We start from the raw sequence: 10,702 nt of genomic DNA, 5'->3' as shown, positions 1-10,702 counted from the left end.
CCTTGCCTGTTTTACACTACTGAACAAGCTACAGTTCTAACTAGAACTACGATAGGAAGCTAGCCTTTCCGCTTTAATTTACGTTAAGAATTCAAGAAATCCAGTTACGAATAATACACAATTCACTATTTATAATAAGTGATAAATTAATAGAATATAAAAATATAAATAATCATAAAGCTCCACAGTCAGAAGATTTGTGTCGAATTTGCACTGTACTTTTTCTCCTGATAAGTACTTCAGACATGCTCCGATGTGTACGAGGGTTGATATGACAGGATTCCACTTTAATACAAAGTTCTTTGTAGTCATCTGAATCAATAGATGACACTGATGCAGATTGTTTGAAAACTTGCTGAAACTGATGTGTTGTAGAGGATGGATCACAACACAGTTTGGGATTCTGTGCTTGCAGCAAACTAATCCACATGTGCTTGTCTTGTTTAGTTTTTGATACTAACTTGAATGACCTAAAACGTATAAAGGATAATCAATTCAACAAGACTATTTTGATCACAAACAGCCTTACTTTCTTTTGTTTTCTTTGTGAGGTGTGTGTAAAATGAAACAAAATTTTGCTCCATAAGGTAATGTATCTGGCTTGGTAAGGTAGCAATCGTACAAGTAGATAACACCACTGGCATGTTTCTACAGACAAAAACGACTGTGTCTATACTGATAACAAAGAAACCATACAAATGCAATCTACACTGACCACCAATACATAATTTGGAAGTTAACGACCCAGATCTCCGCATACAACCACAGCAAAGTGATATCGCCACGCCTATAGTAGTTCTGTGTGCAAAAACAATGCCTTTCTGGGCGGCATATTGGGTTATATAACACCGGGTAACACCATACACACAAATCACCAAAAAAGCTTATAAAACATGTAAAAGCTGAAAAAAAAAAAAAAAAAAACTTTCATTACAAGAGTTTTTAAATACAAAATTCTAACTAGCTTAACTACCAAACTAAGTACTTTAACTACAAAACTAGCTACCTTAACTACAAAACAACAACAACAACATGTAAAATGCATTCGTTGTTCTTACCAGTCTAGCTTCAGGAGTACTGCCCTTGATGAACTGATCCATTTCTCTGTAGTACACCAGCAAATGCTGGTAGAGTACGAAATAACGCTTGTTAAACGCCTTGTGCACGCTGGACTCTTTGAACAAGTATCCCTGGCTGAGCGGCGACTGTGACATGAACGTAGTCAAGGCGCTGTCCGTTGTGACAACTATTGGCATTGCTGCTGTTGGCTCGTCTTCTTCAACAATATTCAGGTTATCCAGGGATGAGAAAGAGTCGTTCTTGTCCATAGACATTGCCACTGTATGCTACTCAAACACTATTTATCAGGGCAAAGGGTTTCTGTCTCGGGTTTCTTTCAGGAAGTCACGCTACCATAATACGAAGCCATATGCACTGACATGCAAACTAATAGCTAGCTGTCAAATAACCAAATAGCATAAAATAATTATGACCTTTTACGCGCGCCCCACTGTGACCGAATAATTTGCAGTTGGTACGAGAGTATGTTACATCTGGAAGAATTCCCTGTAAAATTAGTGCTATTTGTGGTTGTGATAAGCAGTGGTCTGATAACGAATTCCGCAGCCGGTCTGTACCCACAGGAATCAGAAAGTCGAATCATAGTTGATTTGGCTGGGATATGGAATTTCCGGGTGTCCACGGATCCTGATCAAGGATTTACTGAGAAATGGTACATGCAACCGCTCTCTGAGGTATTTATTCTTGCTGACTGATTTGATTTATTATTATTATCCTCATGGTAATCGGCATGCCTGATGTTACTACAGGCTGGTCCGGTTATTGATATGCCAGTTCCATCCAGTTACAATGACATAACGCAAGATCGTAGTATTAGGGATCACATCGGGTGGGTATGGTATGACCGTATCTTCTATCAACAACCACGAGGAGCTGCTGACCAACGACTCTACCTGAGATTTGAAGGAGTACACTACTATTGCATAGTTGTGAGTGTGCACTAATTGATCCCTTGCACACAACAGACATAATTATGTACACTGCACACACATGATGGTCCACCTTTACTGTTATCATCTGTGATCTTCTGCAGATAACAACAGTAAAGGTAGACCATCATGATGTACCTGGCATTCATTGGAGTTATAGAGTTTCATGGCACATATGTGTTTGGCTTTTTCATTACAATTAACATGAAGCTGTCTAGAAATTTCACTGTTATGTGTTCGTTCTTACCAGATGTGCATGTCATGTGTTGTGACAGTTTGTTGTAGTAACTACAGCATGACTTGCTATTTTCAGTGTCATCTGCTTATTATTGTACAACAAATTTGTTATTAGCAGTTTCAGTGTAACTAAATACCAGGTACACACAAACATAGAGGCATGATTACCATTAAGCATGATATCTCATGACTTTGAGAGTTTGAAACAGTGGTTTGCCTGCAGTGATATAGATCACTAATATACGTATATATTATATTAGATAGTATACATCTCCATGTCTCCATTCTGTTTCTGCTTTTTTTGACTGAGAGGAATTAGATATATTTTGTATGACCTGTTTTGCTGGTGTGTGTATCTGGCATTACCACAATTTCATTGCCTCTCAGCGCAAGGCTTTAAATGTAATTTTGTAAGTAACACAGTTTTCAGTTTTGTCATGTTTTTACATTGTAGTGGTTGAATGGTCAGGAGATATTGGTTCACGAAGGAGCTCACTTACCATTTGAGGCCGATGTAACAAGTATTTTATTTAGTCAGCAACCTCCCTATCGTATTACTGTTGCCGTGAACAATACATTGACCCCTACCACCTTACCCTGTGGTACTGTGGAATATCTCAGTGGACCAATGTATGTAGTATTTTAATACTGTGTGTATGTTTTCTATAGACCACTTGTTGGCTACAACCTTACACACATACAATCATCCAAACAGATGCAAGACATGTGTGTGCACATCTGCACATACACATGTGCTCTCTAATTATTGTACCAATTAACAAATACTTATAGTTAATACATTCATGAAGCTATGAATGATTTATAGACAATAGCACACTTCGTGCTAAAATTCAGGAAATTGTATTTCAGGGTATGTATGAGTAAATTCATTTGTTATATATCTTTGTTTTGTGTGTTAATTGACATACATGTTGCAGGTATCCTCCCGGTGGCTTTTTTATTCAAAACTTGCAGTTTGACTTCTTCAATTATGCCGGCATCCAACATCGTGTTCTCTTGCATTCAGTGTCTGCAGCTCGTGTTCAAGACATGTTGCTGGTTACTATGCCAACCAGTGAAGGCTCTTCAGAATGGATTCTTAACTGTAGTCTAAATGTGACAGGGGGACCACGAGGATTTGATGTTCAACTATTGGACAAAAATGGGACCATGATTGCACGGTATGGTGGAGATGATTCTGATTTTGTGCTGAGGGTACACAGCCCCAAGTTGTGGTGGCCATGGACAATGTCTAAGTATGGAGAAGTGGCATACCTCTACACTCTACATGTAAATTATTTTTATTGATTTGTGCTTGTAGTGGCTATGTTTTCAGCTTTACTCTTATAACAGATGTTTGTGTGTGTGCTAAAGTAATTATGTGCATCGTTGTAAAATCAATTGTCTGAAGGTCCAATATGGAGAAGATATTTATCGCCAGCCAGTGGGATTTAGGACAGTAGAGGTGAAGGGAACAGAGTTCCTCATAAATGGAAAGCCATTCTACTTTCATGGTGTCAATAAACATGAAGACGCTGATGTAATTTAAATATCATGTGTAATAGAGTGTCTGCTATCATATCAGGTTTCATGTAGATCCGTGGGAAAGGCTATGATGTTCCACTGATACTAAAAGATGTCAACATGATGAAGTGGCTAGGGGTAAACGCTTTCCGTACCAGTCACTATCCATATTCTCAGGAGTTGATGCATCTCTGTGACAAGGAAGGAATAGTCGTGATCGATGAGACACCAGCTGTTGGCTTGCATGAGTATGTTGGCCTTGTTTTTGTGTTGCAGTACTTTTGCTTTTAGCCACTGATTTCCCTTCATAGATGTGTTAGAATAGACTCACTGTTTATCCCTTAGGGCTTTCAACTTTGTTAATCAAACACTACAGCATCATCTACAAGTAACTACAGAGCTGATTCTTCGTGATAGGAATCACCCATCGGTTGTAATGTGGTCACTAGCCAATGAGCCAAATTCTGGTCTGAAAGAATCTGAATCATACTTTGAGTTAGTTGTTTCTCATAGTTTTACTCTATTAGTGTTCCTTTTGCTGTCCAGGACAGTCTTCAAACACGCTCACAAGCTGGACCCCACAAGACCACTAACATTTACTTGCAGCCATGATTATGATACAGATTTAGTTGTATGTATAGAGGAAGCGATTGATGGGAGAAAACATTTTTTGGAGTTTGTACAGTGCTGTTTCCTCTCATCAATGTCTTGTATCTTGGCTGTTGATTCACAATAATTTCTTTCAGACAAAATTTGCTGATGTGATATGCATCAATCGTTACTATGGCTGGTACAAGAACATGGGTTATACTAACCTGATACCCTATGAGTTCTCTTATGACCTTGAACAGTGGCACAACATTGAGAAGAAGCCAATGATCATATCAGAATATGGAGCCGGCACTATTGCTGGCTTCCATGAGGTGTGGGAGCAACCAAAATAAAATGTACCCATGTTTAATTTGTGTGTTACAATGTTAGAACCCATCCACTGCATTCACAGAAGAATACCAGGTAATGTGGTCATGTGGTTTTGTCTGGTAACAAGAATCATACAGGATGTCCTAAGTTTATGCAATTGTAACCACACATTGTGATCACGTATACTTCTCTAGCAGGAATATATAACAGGTCTAGTAAGTATATACCGGTATATGTAATGGGGTGCTGGAAACCTGGCAAAAAAATGATTGTGTATAATTAAGATACTTAAATTATGTGCTCTCAAGAGTTTGTATAACATAAATTGTGGCAACTTCCAAGGTGCTACAGGGCCACCCACGTGTTAAATTTTCCCATGATCTATGTAGTGGTTCTAGGTAAGTTTTGCTACTTAGACATTAAAGTATAAACCACATTATGCTGGTAGTATACTGTTGCTGTGAATGCACAGGCCTGGGGTATAGCTGTGTGATAATTTCTTGCAAAATATGTGCAAATTGATCCATTAAACAATTATTAACTAAAATTACCTTATCATTTGGAATTTCTGCTCTTGAGTTTTAAAGCGTCAAAATGATGAAATTGTTCATCATAATACCGCCATAGCTCAGCTGTTTTGACCAAAAAAATTTGTTCAAATGTTGCTGTCATATTTTGGGTACTTTATAACTGTACCCCTCACAGTGGCAGATCTAGATGGATTTCTGGGGTTTCAACAGAAACCCCCTTTTAAATTTAGCTCAGTGGCAGTCTAAATACATAAACATTGTTGTACTGACAATGTATCATAGCAAACAACTGTATTTTAGTACAGTGCACGCAGTTGCATTTAACTAACACCATTTATAGCTATTAAACCCTCAGCAACATTTCATTTGCCAACTCCCACTGCATTAAAAACGATTGAGATACTCTAATAGAGCAGTCAAGTAACTACTCTAATCTAATAGAGCAATCAAAACTACAGCTTATAGTCACTATCTTTGTACTATAGTTAGCTGCATTGGATTTATTGTAATTGCTAACTAAAAGTAGCCTAGAATCCAATCCTAGTGCTACTAAAATCTCTAAATTTTCTGGAGAAATGTCATCAAATGCCTTATTCAGCTATGCCAACTTTCAGAAACTCCTTTTAAAAATCCTAGATCTGCCACTGCCTCATTTTTTTGATGATCGATATTACCAAGAGTTCACAAATATTATGAACTCTTGATATTACAATAATATAATAAACAGTGAATATAATAACAAGGCTACTAGTACCTGTTGTGTTTATGATGGTATACTGTGAGAAAATGTAGCTTCAAGTAGTTTGTGTGGGCAGGAAGAATTGAAGTGATAAGTTGACAATAGAGAAACATCATTTGAGCTCTCAAAGAGTAAGAGTGTATTAATGGCAAAATATGGACAAAACAGTTGTAGAGGCCCTCAACCTCGGAAATCAAGAGTAGACCAACAACACTGGTAATACAGAGCCCTCAGAATCTATCAGCCACAGAACAACAGTTTTGGACTATTTTCACCAGACCTTTCTTTTCTGCCCACGCACAAAACACTTATGCTGATTGGGAGCCATTAAAAGACATGTTATGTAATTACCATATATGAAATAGTCAGCCAGGTGTAATTCCAAGGTTCCTTTGTTGTAGTTGTGTTCCCACCACATTTGAACCCCTTCAGGAAGTCTGGCAGTACACACATGCTGATGTTGTCATTGTTTAGGTTGAGGTTCTGGAGCAGCACTTCTCAGTATTTGACAAGTATAGCAAGCAGTTCCTTGTGGGAGAACTAATATGGAACTTTGCAGACTTCATGACAGAACAAAGTAATTCAATTCATGATTTTAAAAGTTTTTGAAGGTTTTCATGTTGTTTAGAGGATGACAGGCCGGTTGGCAACAAGAAGGGAGTATTAACACGTCAGAGGCATCCAAAGAGTGCAGCATTTGTTTTGAGGGATCGGTACATGGGATTAGCTGGTGTAGGAAACCACTCATTAAAGAACTAAGAAAGTTAATGCTTTCTCTGTGTGAATGTAATAGTAGTTAGTGGACTATACAAAACTCGCGAATTAATATCCGCGAAATAAGCAGGATCACGTGTAAACGAAAAGAATGGACGAGGTTTCACAGCTTGCAGCGTTCCTCAAAAAGGACGTTAGAATGGACTTGAAAGTCTCTGCTCTAAGCTATGTACTGGGTCTAACGGCCAGCCCAGATGGACTAGAATGTATTCTCAAGCACAGGAAGGTTATACTACCAGCTATTCTAGAGTTAACAGAAGACGACCTAGAGGCGGTAGAGAATGATAGTTACCTTTCTTTGGTTAATATAGCAGCAGACACAACACTGGCTCGTGAGCTAATTTCATTGCACGTGATACCTAAACTTTTGGGAGTCATTTTGAATCTCAAATGTGGGAACCATGTAGTAATGGTTATATCAAATTTAACTCAATCAAGTGAAGGAAGTAAGACAGTCCTGGATGTGTTGCAGGATGAAAATTCTACAATAAACTTACACCAACTAATCAATGTATTTTGTACAAACAGAGCAGCAAAATTTCACTACATGGCAACAGTATTTTCAAACATTTCACAACTACTAAGTGGACGTAAACTATTTTTAGACAGACAACAATGTCTGCTGCAAAGACTACTGCCATTTATACATTATCAAGACTCCCTGATACGACGAGGTGGAATCGTTGGACTTGTCAGAAACTTGTGTTTTGAAACAGGTATCCCATGTATGTTTGTGAGAATCTTATGAAAGGTTGTACTGAAGTATGAATTTGTAACAAAAGAAACTACAAGCACCCAGATTGCCACAAGTGTCATGTATGTGGTGAAGCCAATAATCCAGAAACACTTCTATCATCTGACTGACACTTAATTGCACAAAGCCTTCATTGTATATTAGACTTCTCTTAATCCCACCATAGATAATATACCCCCCTGGATTGGAAACTAGTAAGCACCACTGGTTACAGGCTGGTTTTGCGCCCCCTTCAATAACAAGATAAGTTTCTGTGGGCAAACCAAGACATCACTGGTAAAGGGTTCTTTCTCAAGATGTTTTGGAAGCCAACAGCAAGTTTCGAGGCAAATTGGCTCTTTATTGTACGAATGGTAGAAGCAAAACTGAACACGAGATGTGATGGTTTGGACACGTTCAAGGAAAACACCAAAACCCTGTACGCTACGCCCTTCACACTCGGACCATACCATGGAGCATTATTTGATGACTTCGTAGTATAAATTATGTAGTGATACTGTTTAGAATCACAGAGAATGTGCTTCCAGTTTTCCCAAAAAATACCATCCCAAAAAACTGCCAAAGAAGTTATGGGAAGGCATATTATTTAGCCGAGGCAATTCTTTATAGCATAGTTAACCTTGTGATACTTTCTTTTTCTACCCACAGCACTTGGTTTAGCCAAGAATGTGCTTCCAACAAAGCATGTAGTCCACCATTGTAAGCCTTCCAACCAAAAGTGACGGGAATTGGTCAAACTAACCAAAACAATTATCACAACAACACCACAAGTCATTCTCGTAACGCCACTGTTCTGCTGTAATAGGATTAAATTTGTTGAGGCGTGAAACCAGCCTAAGGACACTGGTTCTTGTACAAAATGTATGGACGTGCAGCACAGTTTCCAATCCAGAGGGATATGATCCCACACTGTTGGTGATATTATGATGTATACTACCTGCAATTGTGACATAACCATTCTAAAGTTTTGGTCCATTGACTTTACCAGCTAGTGGTCAAACTATGAATAGCATTGGTACCGCATACATAAAAATTTTCGAGGTGGAAAATTTGGTAGATCACCTTTCACCCATGTCCGAATCCAGCAGATGATTAGCCATAGTAACTGCCTAGCTACAAAAGTTTTCCTCTGAATCTTGCCATAGTCATTCATCTACCTACCTCGAAACTTTTTATGTATACAATAGATCTTAGGGGTGTTTTGAGTATGCAGCAATGTCAACAATACAAACTATTCAAATGAATTATGGTTCACCAGAGCCCTTCTTTGAGCCACCCAACACTTTGTGCGGGTTTCCTAGCTAAGAAAACAAATGCTACATTATATATACTTGTAAATGTGACAAAAATACATACTACGAATTTCAAGGTGCCATGTTTGCTTGCTCAATTACACATCAGGGCTATGATGCATGACAAACCTCTGTACTCATTGATAGTGTAGTCAATAATGTTTGTATTCTTTCTTAGGTTCCCATTCCTGGTTGCTAGGCAGTGATGTGGACATCTTACCATTCTTGTTGTTACCCCTAGCTGGATCAGAGGAGATCAGTGAGGATGAAATGGAGGGATTACCTGAGGACCTGCAATATCTTGGAGATGATAAGAAGAGGGAGGAAGACCCTGATATCCGCAAGATGCTCATTGAGTCTGTCATGCAAGTATGTACTGTACAACGGATAGTGTAGATTGCCTACAGTGAGTAGTGTAAAGGGATATTTTTCTAAGAACTTGTGTAATATGATACCTTCACTATGGGCTCTTAACACCATAACAGCTGTATGTGAATGTGATGTTAAGCTTATGTTAAAATATTTTGTTTCATTCTTTTCACATAGTTGTGTTCAACAAGGGAAGGACGACTGTACATAAAAAAGAAACATACCTACATAATCATGCGAGAACTGCACAAATGGGAAAAAGACACAGAAGTGTCCACCATATGTCACAAGTGTATTGACATATTAATAGCTGATGAACCAGAGTCTGGGATGCATAATCTACAGGAAGTCAAACTCCCAGAAAAATTCAAAGCACAATAAAATGTAATATAATACACAACTTATCATGTGATTTGCTGTTGTTTGTTAGAATCTGGGTTATCTGGTTGTGAGGATGCCTGAGTTTGGTCTTTCAATTTAGTCAGTTTAGGTTTGGCTATTTTAGCCCAGATCTCTGGCATTTCTTTCTTTTCCTCAAACTTCTTCCATAGATCATAGAGTGCCAACATTGTCTTAGTAATCTCTAGGATCTTGTTCATGTCTACATTTAACTCAGCAAACCATGGCCGTAAATCTTTTTTCTGTATTACAGCAGCCATGTGGATAGCAGCTAGTGCAATTAGGTATGGTGGCAGCAACAAACACAAGTCACTACGATATGAATCATTTACAATCTTCCATGCTGTAGCTAGCAGAGTACCCTCCTGTCCTATGTCAGTAATGTACTGAGTAAGGCAGCGGTAGGGGTGGTAGACTATTAAACAACAATCTAGGACTTCTAGTAGAAAGAATTCACATTCAAGGATGTGTCCCATGCTGTATGGTATATCAGGAAGGATGTAAGCATACTCTTTCTTTACTACAGTCCGTAATGCGTTCATCATTTTGACTGATGATATCACACCACATTCTTCCACCTTGGATGCAAGGTAGACACAAGCTGGACACATTAGCATTGGATCTACGTCACTGAGGGAGTGTTTAGAGTAGAACCTCTTGAAATACATGGTTGCTGTGGCTATCACTTGTTGTCTCATTTTAAGAGTTTCCCCCAATGCCTTGATGTAGTTAGCGAGGAAGATGTGCGTCTTTTGGAGTTCCTCCAGCGTGACCATTTGTAGGTCACGGCGTCTGTGTAGTTCTAGTTCTTGTCCGTCTAGTATCCATTGCTGGTAGTGGGACGACTTCCAAAAATTTCCGCACATCGTGGATTCACCGCCGAAAACGCTAGAGTACCGCGAATGTGTATTTATAGCGCAGGGCCTACTGCTCTAGTCTCGTGCCCAGACCGCTTTTTTCCTTTTGTGTGGGGGCTTTTTTCCCGCCCCCACACAAAAGGAAAAAAAGCGGTCTGGGCACGAGACTACTACTGCTCTAACTAGTGCCACTTAGTCATTAGGGGCGTAAAGTTTTGGGCGAAAATTTTATCCCTTGAAATATTTTAGACCTCCAGATTTTGAGATTTAGTACATTGCTTAACCTCGAAAATACCC

The 10,702-nt window shown here is 38.8% G+C and overlaps 4 protein-coding genes across 5 annotated transcripts; 2 read left to right on the top strand and 2 right to left on the bottom strand.

Annotated features, from left to right (window-relative positions):
• Positions 1-83: 83 nt before the first annotated feature.
• Positions 84-1,472, bottom strand: LOC136242134 (uncharacterized). Its single transcript, XM_066033543.1, has 3 exons — positions 1,059-1,472; positions 530-648; positions 84-470 (listed from the first exon to the last, which is right to left on the bottom strand). Exons 1-3 carry the CDS (start codon positions 1,332-1,334, stop codon positions 173-175), a joined length of 693 nt encoding a protein of 230 aa, XP_065889615.1. The 5' UTR covers positions 1,335-1,472; the 3' UTR covers positions 84-172.
• Positions 1,473-1,500: 28 nt separating this feature from the next.
• Positions 1,501-6,806, top strand: LOC136242121 (beta-glucuronidase-like). Its single transcript, XM_066033528.1, has 12 exons — positions 1,501-1,754; positions 1,830-2,009; positions 2,701-2,876; positions 3,185-3,536; positions 3,658-3,786; positions 3,843-4,018; positions 4,116-4,265; positions 4,317-4,401; positions 4,517-4,693; positions 4,752-4,784; positions 6,435-6,537; positions 6,589-6,806. The coding sequence occupies exons 1-12, from the start codon at positions 1,545-1,547 to the stop codon at positions 6,717-6,719; spliced, it is 1,902 nt and encodes a 633-aa protein (XP_065889600.1). The 5' UTR covers positions 1,501-1,544; the 3' UTR covers positions 6,720-6,806.
• Positions 6,772-9,581, top strand: LOC136242127 (protein HGH1 homolog). Of its 2 annotated transcripts, none has more exons than XM_066033537.1 (3): positions 6,772-7,450; positions 9,022-9,149; positions 9,327-9,581. In XM_066033537.1, the coding sequence occupies exons 1-3, from the start codon at positions 6,826-6,828 to the stop codon at positions 9,528-9,530; spliced, it is 957 nt and encodes a 318-aa protein (XP_065889609.1). In that variant the 5' UTR covers positions 6,772-6,825; the 3' UTR covers positions 9,531-9,581. The 2 variants fall into 2 exon arrangements, with proteins under 2 accessions (XP_065889609.1, XP_065889608.1); XM_066033536.1 differs by having other exon boundaries at positions 8,959-9,149.
• On the bottom strand, positions 9,481-10,555 carry LOC136242133 (cyclin-C-like). The gene has a single exon (XM_066033542.1). The coding sequence runs from the start codon at positions 10,412-10,414 to the stop codon at positions 9,554-9,556; it is 861 nt and encodes a 286-aa protein (XP_065889614.1). The 5' UTR covers positions 10,415-10,555; the 3' UTR covers positions 9,481-9,553.
• Between the last annotated feature and the right edge of the window lie 147 nt (positions 10,556-10,702).

The sequence above is a fragment of the Dysidea avara genome, chromosome 13 (genome assembly GCF_963678975.1).
Source record: "Dysidea avara chromosome 13, odDysAvar1.4, whole genome shotgun sequence".
Lineage (NCBI taxonomy): Eukaryota > Metazoa > Porifera > Demospongiae > Dictyoceratida > Dysideidae > Dysidea > Dysidea avara.
This window is presented reverse-complemented; position numbering and strand designations above follow the sequence as displayed.